The sequence below is a fragment of the Magnolia sinica genome, chromosome 11, assembly GCF_029962835.1.
Source record: "Magnolia sinica isolate HGM2019 chromosome 11, MsV1, whole genome shotgun sequence".
Lineage (NCBI taxonomy): Eukaryota > Viridiplantae > Streptophyta > Magnoliopsida > Magnoliales > Magnoliaceae > Magnolia > Magnolia sinica.
Window position 1 is genome coordinate 67,550,336 of NC_080583.1, and position 19,741 is coordinate 67,570,076.

The following is a 19,741-nucleotide window of genomic DNA, read 5'->3' on the forward strand; positions in this document are numbered from 1 at the left end:
ATTGACGACGATCCGAACTCGATCCGATGAACGATCGGATCTGATTGGCCCTACTCGAACCGTACCGATCTAGGCCTTCGGTTTGTTTCGGATCGGGTCGGATCCACTGGATCGGGTTAGAAATGCCCAGCTCTAACTTTAACCTAACTATTTTATATTATCAGGAAAGGGATATTTGCAAGTATTTGAGGGCTCTAAAATGCAATGCCAAATAAGCTCACTAGGGACATTGGAGGGATTTAGCTTGTGCTCATTCCAATTACCAGACTGATGCAGGCCCATGGCATACTTGGGCTGCCTATAGGGCCTAGTAATGACATATGCCCAAAGCCCACCGTAGGGCCCAACATGTGCTGATTTTTGGATTGTTTATTTATAAATTTAGGGGCCTAAATCAAGGATTGTAATTTACTATTTTTGGGAGATATGGGGGCTGATTTAAAGATATGATTGACGATGCGATTGAAGATATGAAGGAGATGTGATTTATGTGATTGGGGATATGGGGCTGATTATTTCCTATGTTTGCATTTTATTGTTAGGCTTTTACCTTATTAAAGAAGATTAGATTTGTTTGAAATAAATTGAGATTGATTTGAAATCAATCTCATAATTGGGGTGATCTCAATTAAAGATTCATTTAGGATCAAATCAATCTCATAATTGGGGTGATCTCAATTAAAGATTCATTTAGGATCTATAAAAGGGGGTAGTGGTGTAGGAATTATTCATTCGAATATTTTTCTAAGTAAGAGTTTTCTGAAAGTTTGTAAGAGAAGAAGGTTGGTATCAATAAAGTTCTCTCCCTCTCTACTCCATTGTTCTCGTGGGTATACTTTGTTTTTGTTTTTTGCAATTTGGGTATCGAGATCTCATTGACTCGATAACTGGGTTGCACCACAAACTCGAAGAGCTTGATACGTTATCGTTGTTACCATCTCCTTGTATTAGGATTGGCTAATTTTATAGGATACTATTCCTATAAGGTCAACTTGACCATAACTTGAGGGTAGGGTCGAGCAATGTGGGGCCCACCTTAATTTTTAGGCAAGGGCCCAAAATCACACGGATCTATGACTTATGTTGGTCATATCTACTAGAAACGTTGAGATGTGACTTCTTATGGCAGGGGCCTGAAGAAAAGCATAAATTTTGTTTGCTTAAGTGGGAAGATGCTTGCAAACCATTAGTCAAAGGAGGTGCATATATCAAAGCTTTGGAATATACGAATTTGGGCTCTTCGGTAAGTGGCAGTGGAGATTTGCGTCTGAAGAGGGGAAGCTGTGGAGAGAAGTTATGGCTTCCAAATATGGTGTCCAAACAGGTGAGTGGGAAGTGAAGCATTCTTTGTACTATCGGGCGTCTAGGATTTGGAAGGTCAGCATTACCGTTGCTCCTATGGTCAAACTTGGTATGGTTTTCGTTCTTGGAGATGGGAATTGAATTTGTTTTTGTGAAGATCCGTGGTGTGGGCCTACTTCATTGGCATTGGAATTCCCATTTCTTACTAGCTTGTCTCCCTTGAAGAATACATCCGTGGCTCGTTGCTTCTTCATTGGTGGTAGGAGTGGGGTTTGGTGTCCTCCATGTTGTAGGGATTTATCTGACGAGGAGGTGGAAGATTATGCTATCTTATTGGGGCGACTTCACAATATTGCCCCCTCGACGTCCAAGGATTCCTTGCTTTGGGCTGCTTCATCTTCATGGAAGTTCTCGGTTGAATCGATGTATTCAATGCTTTGGCTATCGTCAGCCCCAAGTAGGCAACAATTCTTCCACGAATTTTGGTTCTATGTTGCTCCTCCTAAGGTGGTAACTTTTGTTTGATTGGTTAGTAGGAAGTGCATTGCAACTTTTAGAAATGAAAGGGTAGAGCTATAGATGTAATCAGGAAGGTGATCCTTAATGTAAAGGAGTGGGTGGAAGTGTCGAATTCATAGTTTTTGCTGGGAGTTTTGATAGGGTGTTTGCTTGTACATTTTTTTGTGCATGTGCGTGCGCGTGTGTATTGTATTGTGTTTGGCTTCGGCCTTTGTTTATGAAATATCATCATCATTTCAAGGAAAAAAAAACCCATAGATAATCTTCAGACAAGGTCCGTGATCCTCCCCAATATATTTCTTCTATGTATGTGCTATGTAGAGTCGATAGGTCACTTATTTCTAGGTTGCTCCTTTGGCTGTCGGGTGTGGTCTTCCTTCCTTTATATCTTTGGAACAGATTGGGTGATGCTACAATCAGTGGTTGAGATGCTTTGGATGTGGGCGCGGTATGGAGTCAAGCTAGAAAAGAGTAAGCTAGCTTCTTGGAGGTTGGTGTTGCTTGCAGTGCTTTGGAACATTTGGGGAGAGTGTAACAGGTGATGTTTCCTTAGTAAAAGGGACCTGTGAGGGACGTCATAGCTTGGGCATCTGGGGTGAAATATGTTAATGTATCTGATGTTTCAACTATTTTTGGGTTGTAACTTTGTGTTTCTTTTTGGGTTTCATTTTTCTTTGCCTTTTTTTTTGCTGTCTTCTTTAGGCAGGCAGCTTCGAAATAAAATTTGACTTGTTATTCTTACAAAAAAAGGTGGGTCAGAACAACAGGAAACAGTTGGGAGAGGGGTGCCCGCCGTTGGTTGCGTATGGGCCCCACCATGCTTTGTATATGAAGTTCAATCTATTCGTTTGCTCCATCTCGCTTGGATGAGGGTGCATGCCAAAAATAAGGCCATGCAATCAAGGGAGGGTGTCCACCTCCCAACTTTTCCCTTATTGTAGCCCACATAAGTCATGAATCTGCATGATTTTTGGGCCCCTGGCCTAGAAAGACTGGGCACGCTTAATGGTTGGGTTGGATTTCATACATGCGTGGCAGTGGCCCTCGTACTGCTGGACCCTACCACAACCCTATGAGAACATTTTCCATATATATATATATATATTTGTGGCATATATGGAGATGCTTACATCCAACTGGTTGGACTGTTTATTTTTATCCTAACCTGTTCTTGTGACATTCAACCCGTCCAAAAGGTTAACCCCACCATGAGGATCACCTTAAGCACAAGTCAGCCTAATCCGCCCATTAGGTGGTCCACACCAATATTTCTTTTTTATATCAATGGTTAACAATTGTTTTCTATGGTGTCACCCACCTAACGAGTGTGATGGGCTGATTTTTGAAGTAGGAATTCATTATGGAGGGGCAAACACATTGGATGGGTTGGATTTCTCAAATGCATAAATGGTTGGAACTTATGATTTCTCATCCAACAAGTTGGATGCGAGCACCTCTCGTGCGTGCACACACACACACACATTGCGAGTATGAGACTGATATGGCACACATGTTGGTAAAATGGAAAAGGAGAACTGTTGAGGACAATTACGGAGGATGAAGAAGAAGAAGAGAAGAAAGGAAAATGGGGATTTTGTAGATAGACTGAGATGAATAAGTAGAGGGTGAAAAGATGAATTGAATTGTAAAAAAGAACAATGAGAGAAGAATTTGAAAAACAAAAAGAGATCGATAAGTAAAATTCTTCTGAGAAGAAGAACAATGGGAAAGAATAGTGATGGTGTACCTGAAGGAAATGAGAAGATGTCTATAGTAAAAAAAATCATAATGATGCTGCTCTGAACCAAGTATATTGTTAAGAAATAAAACAAGATCTTATGGGGGGAAATAATCTGTGTTGCGTTCATGAGAGGTACCTCCATCTATGCACAATTACAAGGACGTGACTTGAATCTCAATAGAAGCAAAGGATGGATGCCTCTTTCAATATCTCAAATGACATTGTTATATCTCTAACAAACAATGCTTGAAAACTCACAGGAAACCAGACTTGCAATTGCTAAGTGTTGTTTGGCCAAGCCAATGAAAAACTTGAGTCTAGAGAAATTTGATTGAACCAATAATTGTCTTCAAAATTTTATAATACCATATTTGAACCTTGGTACTTGGAGATCAGTAAAATGGAGTGAATTTGGTTAATTTCAAAGCAGATAGATAGTTTCTTTTTAGCATTTGCTGCAAATTCTGTTTACAAATACTGTGGTAGAACTCCTACATGCTGTTGTCTTTGATGTTTTCGTCTGCAAAAGTTGCAAGCTGCTTAGACCAGTAAAATGGAGTAAATTTGGTTAATTTCAGAGCAGATCGAGAGTTTCTTTTTAGTAATTGATACAAAGTCTGTATAGAATTACTGTAGTAGAACTCCTAAAAGCTGTTGTCTTTGATGTTCTCGTCTGCAAAATTGCAAGTTGCTTAGACCAGTAAAATCGAGTAAATTTGGTTAATTGCACAGCAGATAGAGAGTTCCTTTTTAGCAGTTATGAAGTCTGTTGAAAGATACTGTAGCAGAACTCCTAAAAGCTGTCATCTTCTGCTTACATTTTATCAGTTATTTACGATTACCGCGTAAAGAACAAGGCACCACAAATGTAAAGGTAGAAATTCTGCATTATTCTGTAGTAAAATTGGTTTTCCATTTGTGGCAGTTATCTGTTGGTCCATATGATTTTTAGATCCTCTTGGCAGTAGTTGTGACATTTTATGTAAAATTTACCTTTCTACGTATTTCTCTTGTTTTACATGTTATCGCCAATATTCTTTTAGTCAACTCTTCAATGCGATGGATCTTAAATTTCATCAATATTGCTATTCGGAAAATGATTATCGGCGCTTGTAAAGTGGTGCAATGTTCAGTTGTTTGCTTGTGCTTCTTTGTTTGAAATGTTTGGTTGTTTGAAGAGGTGGGAGTCGGCATACTGGACAAGCAAATTTAACTTTTTATCCTTTTCCCAGAGTTATCAGAAGGAGGAAAAAGAAGCAGCAATGTTGGTGAAGAAGCAAAAGAGTTATGCTATCTTAGATGCTGATGATGATGATGAGGATGCCGGTGGCAGAGTTTCTCCTGTTGTTGTGCAATCAAAGAAAGCAGTATCCCGTCAAAAGCACTTTCGGAGGAAGAATGAAAACCAAGAAAGCGAAGATGAAGAGGCATAATGTTATATTCTTATTGATAGAATTCACTTTTTGTTTCATATGGTAAGCTGCCATATCAACACTCCTCCAAGTGGTTCCTTACTTTTGTTTTGACTGAATGATATGTTGCAGGTGATTGCACAAGGAGAAAAAGAAAGACGAGTTCGAAGACGCACATCTGTAGAAGATAATGATGATGATGTGGAGGTATGTTGTTTCTTTGGGAGTTTGGGTGAATGATAAGATTTACCTTCATCATTTGCATAAGAATATCTTCCAATGCAATCTGTAGAGCATATGATATTCCTTTGGAAAATCTTTTGTGAAACTACCTTTTCCTTGACGAAGAAATTTGTAGAGCATTGCGTCTTCGCATTTGGGATGAGAAAACATGGCCTGATATGCATAAATGTTGTAGGTACGGTTACCAAAGCCTATTTGCTTTTAAGTTTAATGTTTAAAAGAGACGAGTGTTTAGGAAAAGCAACTTGCTTTCTGTCAAAGATTTATATATATATATATATATATATATATATAAAATATTTGACCCGTTTACCCTTTCTTGGGCACCCCTTTCTGCTGGCTAATGCTGGCGGCAGTGTTCAATTTAACTGCACAGGCTAAAACTAGCAAATCGATGTTTTTTGTTTTGACAACACGGTGTCCCCGCCCCATTTTGAGGCGAGACTATTCCCTGCGGATGCACGCAATCACCCCCAACCATGTTTTTTTTAATCAGGTAATGTTGGGGAGGGTAGGGAAAATTGATGTTTATAAGCTAAATGTTTACCATCAGCTAAGGTCGAGGGAAATTTTTTGGGATGGGGACTGGCAAAATTGATGTTTATAAGCTAAATGTTTACTATCTGCTAAGGTTGAGGGGAATGGATTCTGGTAAACATGTTATAAAACCTTGGTACTAGTGTACTACCTGTGGGAAAGGCATGATGTATCCAACTGATGCAGCCACTTTAGAACCATCCTCAGCTACCAAATCCTTGTTGGAATCAGACTCACATTTAACATAAAAATGACTAGGTGAAAAAAAGGACAAAAAAAAAAGGAAAAAGAAAAAGTACAGTCAATGATAATGACAAGTTCTTAATTTCTTTAAGTGCATCTATGAGCATCCATATTTTCTGAAAATTGATCACAAAATCCTAACATGGAGAATATTGACCAGTTGCAACCGCCCCATATTCCTTTATCCCTTGCAAGAATTTGATGTCCATTTGTAGTTAATAAATGAGAGACTTGTATTCCTTTCTAGTATATGCAGAAAAGAGAGCAAATATCTCATAACTGAACACATAATTACACAACGGCAATGTGAAAATGGAAGAATGTGATTTAGATGGGAACTGCAATAGAACCTCTAATTATGAATCAAAGTGGTATAGTTAGATCTTTTGCAATCCTTCTGTCCCGACTTCGAAGGGCTTTGTGTTCCCTTATTGTTCAACACATGTAGTTGGCTTCTCTAAGTTTTCTCACATAATAAAAGCCTCAGATATTTGCCTCCAAGGCTCACTTTCATTTATTTAGGTGCCTTCTGTAGTTCAAATTTGCTTTTGGTCTCTTTCTATTTATTTCTTTGCTTCTGTTTCAAGGTACCCTTTCTTCAACCCTTCTATTTGAGGTTGAAGGGAATTGCATAATTTTCGCTTATTATTTGAGATATTTGAAATGGCTTTGCACTCGATGTCTCAAAGATTCACCTCCTATGCTTGGCACCTCTGATCATTGGCCTTCGTCATTTGCCGCCTGCAGCTTGAGAGTCTAGTTGGTTAATGCATTCCCCCCACTATAGGGGGAACTGGGATCTAGTCCCGTTGCTCTGATGATGGAAAAGATGATATAACATCTTTATCATTTCATTTCCTTGCCTTCTCACAGAAAAAAAAAAGGCTCACTTCTGTCTCGTCTGCCACAGTCTATGGAGCTTCGTTGATGCTGATGGATTTTTCAATGATGTAATTGATGCAGTTTCTTGGAATTTCTGCTAATGGGATGCCTACTGTTTGACTTTACACATTGTAGATGTTTATAACATTTGTCTTTGGGAGCATTCTGGTAAAAAGAGATTGGTGCATCAGTTCTTAGCATCGCTTGTGCGATATGTTTTCTTATATTGGTTCATATAGCAAGTGCCCTTCTATATTCTCTTCTTATATTGATTCAGGAAGGTATAGTTATTGTTTTAATTCTAAAATATGTTTTTTTTTCATGCAGTCTGAGGAAGCTAGGATACGCGACCAGGAAGAACGAGCACAGTTAGAGAGGAATATTAGAGAAAGAGATGCGGCTGGAACACGAAAGGTACATAGAAGAATCTGAATCATCTGATATTCTGATGGTGTGTTGCTGAAAACACTAACGAAATCCATGAAGCATCGGGATAACAATTAATTAGAATCTTGACCATCCTATGTTAACCTCATCGAGCATAATTTACACTGGAAGATAGTGGCATTTTGACCATTTTGAAACAAACTATTTTAAAATGTGGGAGGGAATAAAATGGAAACTGATTTCTCCTCTTTCTTTTAAATGTTTTCCTTTCATCTAAAACTCTACTGCAATCCACCCTTTTTCTTTGAAAGGTGAATAAATTTATTAATAAGACATCACAAAGGTGAAAAAAATAAATAGCTGCCACCGACCCAACCACTACAAACCAATCACTATGGTCGGATGCTTTGACAATACAATTGGCTTAAGAAATTACATCTAGCATCGCCCCCTAAAAAACAACTACCTCATCTGCCCTTATCACAGAAGTACGATTATTCCTTTTCAGTTTTCCCACATAAAGCTCAAATGATTGCTAATAAAACTAATCTCCACACCACCCTCCCTTTACCCCCACCTCCTCCCCCATGCCATGGGAGGAGAAGCCCTTCAATAGACCATGGCATCACCCAAGAAATCCTGAAAAGGGTGAGAAACCTCTCCCATACCTTCTGAGCAAATGTGCAATGGATGAACAAGTGGTTCACCGACTTCATGTCCTTCAAAAACACATGATGCAAAAATTGGGGAATGCCATTGATCTCTTTTGTAAGTTGTCCCTCATAAGCACTCTATTCCTCCCTAGTGTTTACTGTATCGATATTGCGTTATGTGCCCTTGGGACACAGATACGTATTTGTTATCGCATGGGATATATCGTTTGTATTGGGTAATGTATCACACTTTTTGGGAAACATGGGGAAACACTGGGTAATTGGTCGAAGTTTTCAATGAAACTTCAAGGATTGTTAAAAAAGACATTAATACACACTTTTAAACCATAACATTTAAAAAAAAACAAGTGCACATAATAGGTTTCCTTTGAATATGGTCCTGAGCTATGGGCTGTTTGACTGAATTGATGCAACTATATTCAAAGTGAGTTTATAACATTTATAAATGTAAGAAGACATTTCTTACATTTATAGAAACACAACTAATACATTCCAAAGCAAAACTAGTAGTAGAAATTTTAAAATATACATGTGAATGATGTGTCTGGTTGTGGCTCATACCCACATAGAGCTGTGCAGTGACTTGAAACTATCATCTCCATCTTAACGGGGTTGAGAATAGTATTGTTGCTCCACAAATCGACACTACTGTTCCTGGGTCATAGTAGAATGGTACCAATGAAGATACTCTCTGACATTAGGCCGATATTCATACTTTCCAAACTGAACCAGTATGCCCATCTGTGGATACTCCGTAATCGTTAGTCTGTGGCTGATATGGATTTGGGATGAGCACACATGTAGCTCTCGAGTATCCATATTGTTGCCAATATCCTGACTGTGGATATCCCTGCCTGTACTCGGAAGTGAACTCCTGACTGTAGTCGAAAAGCAATGTGTTGTAACTGCTGGAGTCGCTTACGTCGCCGCATATCCACCAAGTCTGTATATGTATCCCTATTGTGACATAGAACTCGAGCTACCTTCATATGTATGTGATCCATATCTATGATGCGGAACTGAACTCGAGCTACCCTTCCGTGTCCATGATCCAGATTTAGAGCCACCCCTAATGCAATGCATTTTCACACTGGGCTCGAGTGGGGTGGCCTGTGGGATGCAAGGAAACACTTGGGGTGGGCGACCCGTGTGAGGCAAAACCCATGTGATGTGGGACCCACAAGGGGGGTTCGACTGAGGACCTAACCCATGGGATGTGGGGCTTGGACTTGGAGATAAAGGGATTGATTCGCCATGCTCTATCAGCCGAGCTTTTAGAGCAAGTGGTTAGTTGTCTTGCGTCAAAGTGGTATCAGAGCGGGAGGTCTCGTGTTTGAGACTCTTCATCGGGGGTGATTAATGTTGGGGCATTTTCACACTGGACTCGAGTGGAGTGCCCGTTGGATGCAGGGGCATACTCAGGGTGGGCGACCCGTGTGAGGCGGGCCCCACCCGTATGAGACGGGTGGCTCGTGTGAGGCGGAACCCATGTGATGTAGGGCCCACGAGGGGGGTTCGGCCAAGGACCTAACTCATGGCATGTGTGGCCTGGGCTATGAGATAAAGGGATTGATTCGCCATGCTCTATCAGTTCAAGCTTTTAAAGCAAGTGGGTGGTTGTCCTGCATCATATCTCATCAAAATTTGATAGCTCGTATGTCTTATTGTAGATAAGATGGGGCTGCAATTGTCCTGGACGAGAACCGTGGTTAGTGTCTTGCGTGGCATGATAAAATCCCCCTCCCTAGTGAAAGGGCTAAGAGGCCCTTAAGATTGTCTCCTAAATCGAGCCCTGCTATCGCCGCCACCATCATCGCTACTTTGCTAGAGTCACTGTCATTGCCATCATCATCGTCATTAGACTCATCACCTGCATAACTCTCCGTCTCCCCCTTAGTGTTAGATAAAGTCTCATCACCACGTGTCCCGTGTGATACTCACTGTCACGGGTTGCCCTTTGGACTTCTCGTCAATGGGTTAATAGCTTCGCCAGGAGATCTAGCCTACTCTACGTGAGCGTCAACATCAACCCCCTATGACGCTGCCTTTGCCGCTACGTGCGGCTCTAGCCGCTCATTTGAAGTGTCAAAATCATTTGACCTAACCCACTTGTAAAGTGGGTCCTCTTATCTTCTTCAACGAATGCATGCTGACCGTTCATCATTAGGTCCAATGGGTCATCTATGCCTTTCTTCTTTATATTGTGGAGCAGCCTCCTTTGTAACTTCATGTTGTAGTGGCAGTACACTAACTTCTGAAGCATCTCGTACTCCAATCTGTTGCGCTTGTTTGTGTGAATGAGAGGGAATGTGCTCCAATTTCTTTCACAGGGCGAGAAGGACACCGTCTGTGCGAGCACACTGATAACCAACCACTGCAAAGTCTCTTAATCACTCCCATATGTGGCCCACCATTCGCTTGTGAAATAGATAATTTTTTCCTTAGTTGCACATTTACTACTAAAATATGAAAACCAATTTTAAGTTGTAAAAGGTAACTAATGTAGCAACTCACATGCCATCATCTAACCCTTCACCCTCACTGTGGCCTTTCACCCAAACATTCCAACAGAATCATAGAATCTAACAATTTGTTGATGGCATTTAGCAAAGGGAGTGTATGAAAGTTTTAATGAAGTTAGAGAGGAGGTAAGTGCATAAGATATTTACCTCATTACTAAAGTTGCCTTTCCTCAGACAGTAGGGGAATAACTTATCATACACCTCATGCACAATCCTCTTCAAGGGGTTGTCTTTATAGAGTCTCCGGTTGTAGTGGTACTTGGGATTCAAGAAGTATACTGAAACCCAATATGGTATAAGTATTCACATATCAAAACAATAAAATAGCCATACATGCTATGCAAAGAACTAGTGAAGCACTAAAGTGTACAGACGATAAAAAATAAATTTATGTAACTACTTTTCAGGTTTGATGAAGTGGGTGCAGAAGGGTCCTTTCCCATGGATCATTGATTATCGCATGCACCCTTTTATATGCTTTGGGGTCTTTAGCCTAGATGACATCTTTCATTAACTATATGGACGCATATAAGGATCCCATCGACAAATATGCCTCATTATCAACCGTCCTCAGCACGGGCTCTTGAATACCCAACACATTACGCATGCATTCCTAGGATGCGCTGCTCTATACAAGCTCCTCAATTTTCCAAGCTACTTTATTCCCACTTTGATTCCAGTTTGCGTACTCCCTAGAGCTCAAAAGCTCTCGTAGCCCTTGCTTGTGTTTTAGGAGGCTATTTAGGGTGATATAATATATGGCGAATCGTGTCGCCCGGGCGCACTATATATCCATCACACCTCACATGCATTTAAGATAGTAACCTGGTGTGGTTGTATATAAAGGTTGTGATGCATCGTGCATCAATAATAACGACTTTCATTGAAGGCCTATCTTTGATCTCATCCAACATGAGATCTATGCAATGATTTGTGTAGGGGGTCTAGTACATATGGTACTTCTTCATTATCTCCTTCCCCACCTTCATAAATGCACTCCCATTGTTTGTAAAAAACTGCCCAATGTTTTTTCTCCTAATGTCTTTCATGGCATCATGCATCAGCTCATAGATGTAATTTATTTATTTATATCTTATTACTGGCATCTATGGACTTTATGAACACTGTTCGCCCCTTACAGTAGACCATAAAATTTATGACCAACATTCTCGTCAGTTTGGTTCACCAGTCACACGTCACAGATTCACGGTGCGGCTATACATCTCCCACGACTAACGATACCCATCTGCATAACGCTGCATCTCTGCATATTCATCATCTAAATATTTCCCCATTGTTTCACGTGGGTGACACCACACCCTCACCCCCACGCTGCACGGTGTGGGTGACACCACACCCTCAACCCCACGTTGCACTTCACTTATCATATTTTTGAAGTGCAGGGTCGTTGCCTATTCGCGGGGATGTGATCATAAATAAAAAAAACTTTGTTATGAACTTCCCCACCTTTTTCCTCACATCCTCTCCACTAATAATTTCCTTCAGTTTCTTCTGTGTCCCCCACACTTCAACCCCCTCTTAGAACTCCTCCTTGCTCCATTACCCCTTGCCTCACTCCCCTCTGCTCCACTCCCCCTACCACGCTCATGCATAGACCCCTTAAATCTTGGCCTATCGCCTCCCACCACCTCGACTGATCCATGTCCCACTATTCAACAACACATTTATAATCAAAATTCTCCTCATCCAAATCTATTACATCCTCACTTGTGTATGATGCCCGCCCTAACTCCTCCCCAATCTTCCTCTCCCGTGCAGTACAATCGTCTATAATCTTCATATTATTTTTTCTACAAATCTCTCATTTGTGCTCTCACATCTTTTGGGCATTTAGGGATGTTTACAACATTTCGATACCCTAACACTAAACGTTCCTTCAAGCGGGTTAGCCCTCCACTCTTCGATAAATGGCTACACATTGCAAACACTCCCAAATCAATTATTGGGAAGAGGGGTCCTGTACTCCCATCCAATGTCAGGCTGTCTCCCTTTTCCTCCTGACATGTTTTACCTGCAAAAGAACATTGTGTTTGCAAAGACAGTGTACTACATCCATAAATTTTAACATTTATCGATTGTTTTTAAAATAAATTTGTAATTATATTTTTTGAATTTTTGAATTTTTCCCAATTTTGCCTAAATCGGACCTCCTATCCTCAAATCCTAAAGTTAGAGTGTATGTGATGGTGATTTCATCAAATACTCCTACATACTCTAAAATTAGGCCCAATTGACTGTTGATAAAAGTGGAATTTTGAAAATTCTAAAAAATATTTTTTAACTAATTTTTAATTAGAAATATATATATTTTTTGAAAATTCTCTAAAACTACATGAATCAGTAGATTGGGTCTCATATATGTTTGATTTCATGTTTAGACAGTACGATTGCAACCAATTTGGGAGAAATTGCGAAAATTTCCCCAATTTCCCCTAAATCGGATCACCTACCTTCAAATCTCGAAATCAAAGGTTCAAATCCTTGATTTTCCATGCAAAACATGAAGAATCAAGCACTTCTAACATTTTGACACTGATTTGGTATGATTTAAACAAAAAACAGAAAGGATTAACATGCAAAAAAAAAATACTCACCAAATTAGAATCGACCCGAAATCTGCTTATATCTTGATTGTGGTTTGTAATCTCTGTTTTTCTCCCAAAAGATTGAAAAAGATGGACCAAAATCCACCCTAAAGGTGTTTAGAACACACAAGAATGAAGGAAAATGAAGATCTAAGAGTTTTAGTCAAAACACTGGTGCGGTTCCTGTCGGTATCGATGATATTTGTCGATATCTATATTGTCGATACAAAGGAAAATTTTAAAAGAAAAGTCACGATTTCTCATTATACCATCAATCTCATGCGAGATTGAATGATGCAATGCGATACACTAGAATTTTGATACTCCGATTAGGTTTCGTATCGTTGACTGCGATACTAGTAATATCAGATATCGGTTGATATATTGGCCAATATTATCAATATTACTATCATTGATCATTCTGTCAGGTTTTGGCTACGAGGAGAAGACCAAAAAGCTGTGTTTCCAAAAATGGAAAAGCATCTTGCAACAGATATCTCAATTTGGGGCTGGCTTAGCCATCACTAGGAACTCCTGGAGGGGTTTCTTGCCGAACCATAAGACTTCCCAAAATTGGATCCTTTGGCCATCGCTATAAGAGAACTCGACCCTTGAACTTGTTCACCACTCTTCAGACCACCCTCCACAACCCAAAAGCTCTATAGAGGGACTATTCCTTCACCCACCAACCCTCCTCTTGGACACCCTATTTGCCAACTATCACCTCTCTCCACATCCTCCCCTTCTTCAACGCCAAACCTCCATAACCATTTACCTAGCAAAGCCTGGTTTAACTGCTCTAATTTTTCTTATCCCCGCTCCTCCTCCCTTGTACGACTTACACATATCCCCACCCAATGTTTTAAATATCAATGATATTGGCTGATATGTCCCACGATATATCTTGTATCCCACCTGCGCGATATGAAATGCACAAGTTGTGCCGATATATCCCACATGCTCAATTCAGTGAGCATTTTCAATTTCTGATCCCTTTTTTTTTTTTTTTTTGAAATTATGTTAAATCAGTTTCAAATGGTTACAAACGTTTTGCATGAAAAATCATAGAGTTGGAGCTTTGATTTCGATATCCATTGGTTCTTTATTTTCTCCATGTTTTTTCAAAATTTCCTTCAACCAGCTATCAATTGAGACTAATTTCAAAATTTGAATGTAAGTGGTCCGATTTGGGAAAATTCAAAATTTCCCCAATTTCTCCCAAATTGCTTGCAATTTTGCACTCCAAACATGAAATCAAACATGTATGAGGGTTGATCTACTGATTTGTCAAGTCATTGTCAAATTTCTAAAAATTAAAATCATTTTTAATTAAAAAATCATATATATATATATTCAAACTTCAACCAGCTGTTAATTGGGACTAATTTTGAAGTATTTATGAGTGTTGGATGAAATGATCGTCACATACACTCTAATGTTATCTATTTAATTTGAATATAGTTGCTTTAGTTCAATTAGACAATGCATAGCTCAAGACCCTATACAAAGGTAACATATTATGTGCACTTCTTTTTGAGATGTTATGATTTAAAAGTGTGTATTAAGGTCTTTTTTTAACAATCCATAAAGCAATGTTTTAAATATCGACGATATCGGCCGATATATCCCACGATATATCTTGTATCTCACTTGTGCGATACGAAATGCACAGGTAGTGCCAATATATCCTAAATGTTCAATTTGGTGAGCATTTTCAGTTTCCGATCTTTTTTTTTTTTCTTGTTGAAATTATGTTAAATCAGTGTCAAATGGTTACAAATCCATTAGTTCTTCATGTTTTGCACGAAAAATCATGGAGTTGGACCTTTGATTTCGATATCCATTGGTTCTTAATGTTTTTCATTTTTTTTCCCTTCAATCAACTGTCAATTGAGACTAATTTCGAAGTATTTGATTAAATGATCATTACATAACTCTAATTTTGAAATTTGAGCGTAGATGGTCCAATTTGAGGAAAATTGGGAAAAATTTGAAATATCCCCAATTTCTTCCAAATTGCTTGCAATGTTACAATCCAAACATGAAATCAAGCATGTATGAGGGCTGATCTACTGATTTGTTAAGTCCTTGTCGATTTTCAAAAAATAAAAATCATTTTTAATTAAAAATTAAATTAAATTTATTAAAAAATATTTTTTTTTTCAAAATTTCCCTTCAACCAGCTGTCAATTGAGACTGATTTCGAAGTATTTAGGAGTGTTTGATGAAATGATCATCACATGCACTCTAAATATTATGCATTCAATTTGAATATAGTTGCATTAGTTTAGTAAGACAACGCATAGCTTAGGACCCTATAAAAAGGAAACCTATTATGTGCACTTCTTTTTTGAGATGTTATGATTTAAAAATGTGTATCGAGGTCTTTTTTTTTTTTTTTTTTTACAATCCCTGAAGTTTCATTGAAAAATTCTATCATTATCTCGATGTTTCCCAAAAGTGCGATAAATTACTCGATGCAAATGATATATCTTGTGTGATAACCAGTACGTATCTGTATCCCAAGGATGCGATATGTAACGTGACACCGATATTTTGAACACTGCCCTATAGTTTCGTTGAAAAAATAAACTAATTTCCCAATGTTTCCCATTGTTTCATTGAAAAATTCAATCATTAACTCATTGTTTCCCAAAAAGTGCAATAAATTACTCGATGCAAACAATGTATCTTGTGCGATAACCAGTACGTATCTGTATACCAAGGGTGCGATATGTAACGAGACATCGATATTTTGAACACTGGCCTAAAGTTTCATTGAAAAAATCAACCATTTTCCCAATGTTTCCTCATGTTTCTTAAAAAGTACGGTAAATTACCTGATACAAACGATATCCCATGCGATAACCGATACATATTTGTATCCTAAGGATGCGATATGTAACGCGATACCAATATATCGAACACTGATCTCACCTTAGAAGATGACATTTCTTCTTCGCTTCAGCACCTTCCCATTGGAAGCCACGTCTTAGCCTATCCAACCTTTCTAACTCGCAGTTGGACAGTTAAAGAGGGACATGAAATAAATTGGAAGATTCGACAGATCTACTTCAATCAATGTAAGCCTCCCCCCAAAGGAAAGGTGTTGACTCTTCCACCTTTCAATGCTTTCCTCTCAATCCTGAGAATATTGACCTTTAACCTGAAAACCTCCTCAAAGCACCTCACCATTTTCCTTAGATTGTCCAATGTCTACATCACAAGAGAGGATCGAGTTGTCATCGAAATGAAGATGCGATATTTGGAAATCGACGTTCTCCACCGTAAAACCAATAACAACCCAATCAATTGACCTCTTTCCAACATCTTGCTCTATGCTTTTGTTGCCATCGTGAACAAAAAACAGGAAGAGTGGGTCCCCTTGCTTAAGGCTTCTTAATGCTTGAAAGAAGTCTTTAGGGGAACTATTGACAAGCATATAAAATCTGGCCGAGCACATACATTCATGGATCCAACTTCTCCATTTTTGATCACCCCCATTGTTCCCATCATATAATCCAAGAAACCACAATTCACATGGTCATATGCTCTCTCCATGTCTAACTTCTAAATGATCCCTTTCTTTCCTAAACAGGATTGGATCAATAGAGGGTCTTATAGGCTCATTTACTTCTTCATTAATGCAGGGGCATTTTCACACCGGGCTCGAGTGGGGTCGCCTGTTGGATGCAGGGGCACACTCGGGGTGGGTGACCCATGCGATTTGGGGCCCAAGAGGGAGGTCTCGTGTTCGAGACTCCTTACCAGGGGTGAGTAATGCGCATTTCACACCGGGCTCGAGTGGGGTAGCCTGTGAGATGCGGGGACACACTCGGGGTGGGCAGCCCATGTGATTTGGGGCCCACGAAGGGGGTTCGGCCGAGGTCCTAACCCATGAAATGTGGGGCCTGGGCTATAAGATAAAGGGATTAATTCGCCATACTCTAACAGTTCGAGCTTTTAGAGCAAGTGGTTAATTGTCCTGCATCATTCATCCAAATGTATAGGAGCATCACGTGAAGATGCCTCTCATCGGCTCCCAAACATACGTTGTAACCCACCAAACCTACCCCTCTCACCCCTACTTGCAAAAGCAGTCACACTCCAGCTGCACTCCCACTGCCACTGCCACTGCCCCCCTTGTGTCACGTATTGATCTACTCGCGCCAAACATGTGGCGACGTTCTTCCTCTTCACGAGCAAAACGCAAGCTCTCTCCTAGTTGTAGTTAATTCCCAATTTGAATCTTCGTCAGAATCAATAATATCTTTATCATGAACGCCCATATATTTAGGATCAAACATCCTGTCGGGCCGCATTCAAAATCTCATCTTTCTTCTTTTGTCCAGCAGCACGTTTACCCTTCGACTCATCCAGATTGGCTTGCATTAAAATCATTATCTCTTTTGGTACTCTAGTACATCCTGCAACTTGACCCTTTTGATGTGCCAAATGTTGTTTGAGACGCGTAATTCCACCAATTACTAGTCTGTCATAATAGTTGCACTTCATTTGGTGCCTAGTACCATCAACCCTCTGACAATGTTGCCATCCAATATCCTTGGCTAGACCCAGACATTTCCTTAGGTAGATTAGATATGAGTCTATGACCTATGTCTATGCGAGATTGTGAGTCTACTCGCTATTCTAAATTTATATACAGTATTTACTTTTTATAGGAGAATGAATGAATTAATTAATTTAAATCTTGAAAACCTAATGTAAATAAATTAATAACAGAAAGTTCGAACTTCTGAATCTAATCAATAAAGATGTTCTAAACCTTAAGAAACTCCAAAACCTGTCCAAAATAAGAAAATATAAACATAAAGTCACTAATTCGAACATAGAAAAAAAAATAATATAAAATCACAACAATAATCTGTTAAATAGACATTAATATGCTCTACTATGATTAACACATCATATTCTACCATTAAAACAACAAAACATTGAATAAAAATTGATTTTTCGAATTTTTTTTTAAAATGGCTGAAAATAGTGCGAAAATAGAAAAATATAAAACCACAACAATAATCTGTTAAATGGACATTAATATGTTCTACTAACACATCATATTCTACCATTAAAAAAATCAAAACATTGAATAAAAATCGATTTTTCAAAATTTTTAAATAAAGGGCCGTTAAATAGAAAAAAAAAAATCACAACAATAATCTATTAAATGGACATTAATATGTTCTACTATGATTAACACATCATATTCTACCATTAAAACAACAAAACATTGAATAAAAATCGATTTTTCGAATTTTTTAGAAAAGGGCCGAAAATAGTGCGTAAATAGAAAAAAATATAAAATCACAACAATAATCTGTTAAATGGACATTAATATGTTCTACTATGATTAATACATCGTATTCTACCATTAAAACAACAAAACATTGAATAAAAATTAATTTTTTGAATTTTTTAAAAAAGGGCAGAAAATAGTGGATAAATAGAAAAAAAATAAAATCACAACAATAATCTGTTAAATGGACATTAATATGTTCTACTATGATTAACACATCATATTCTACCATTAAAACAACAAAACATTGAATAAAAATTGATTTTTCGAATTAAAAAAAAAGGCTGAAAATAGTGTGTAAATAGAAAAAAATATAAAATCATAACAATAATCTGTTAAATGGACATTAATATGTTCTATTATGATTAACACATCATATTTTACCATTAAAATAACAATACAATGAATAAAAAGTATAAATACCTGTTTTTGAGGAAATTTTGAAAAATGGCCTACGGAGCTTCGAATCAAGAAAATCCTTAATATAACTTGTTTTGATCTTAATTTTAAGCTAAGGGTGGTCGAAAATTGCAATAGAGTGATTTAGGAAGAATTTGGAAGTAAAAAGTGTAAAAAAAAGTAAAAAATCGGAGCTTAAAAAGAGAAAAAAAACTAGCCATTTTCTGACTGTTACGCCTTGACTGTTGTTGGGCAGTAATAGCCGTTATGGGACTGTTACGGTCACAAAATTGGGGGGGGGGGGGGGTAACGGGGTCATTCGTTACGTATTGGCTGATACGTAACCGATACTGAAGGCCCTAGTTCTCCTCAACCACCTCCAAGAAAATTGGACAATGGTTACAAATTGGACTCGGGAACCCTTTTTGCCACACTAAAGGATACTTCTCCACCCACTTGGGAGAGACAAGGAAGTGGTCCAACTTAGACATGACTGCATTTTCTTGCCATTCGTCTAGGTGAACTTTATGTGGCCCATCGGAAGGTCCATCTCATTCCTAACCATCCACTCTGAGAAATCGTGCGTGCTTCGTGTTATTTGGCCACCCCTCGACTTTTGATCACATTGAACTCACCCCCAAAACACCACGGGTATTGCCACCTACGATGAATTGCATCCAACTCCTAGAAAGACAACCGCAGTGTTGATAGGTTTGGAACGGCAAGGAATACCCATCTGAATGTTAATGACCTCTCCCTAAGCAACATTGAAATTGAGAAAGACCCACTGCAGCGGTCCATTGAAAAGAGTTCCAGATGACAAGGATCCCTCCGCAGACCCAACGACATGGAGGACCTCCCAGTCCTCTCCTTACCAGTGGAATCTACAATCTGCAAGTATACAAGCCCGCAACTTTTGTCTCCTGCAAATTAACTACTTGAGCCTTGCAATGAGAA

General features: G+C 38.8%; 1 protein-coding gene across 3 annotated transcripts in view; it reads left to right on the plus strand.

Annotated features, from left to right (window-relative positions):
• The window catches only part of LOC131219276 (pre-mRNA-splicing factor ATP-dependent RNA helicase DEAH1-like), a 95,767-nt gene that overhangs the window by 19,148 nt on the left and 56,878 nt on the right, over positions 1-19,741 (plus strand). For 2 of the 3 annotated variants that reach the window (XM_058214337.1, XM_058214338.1), the window contains exons 4-6: positions 4,795-4,989; positions 5,107-5,181; positions 7,207-7,293. In XM_058214337.1, coding sequence (XP_058070320.1) covers positions 4,795-4,989; positions 5,107-5,181; positions 7,207-7,293 — 357 coding nt within the window. Of the gene's footprint in view, positions 1-4,794; positions 5,038-5,106; positions 5,182-7,206; positions 7,294-19,741 lie in introns of those variants that run through there. The other variant, XM_058214339.1, reaches the window with a different exon arrangement.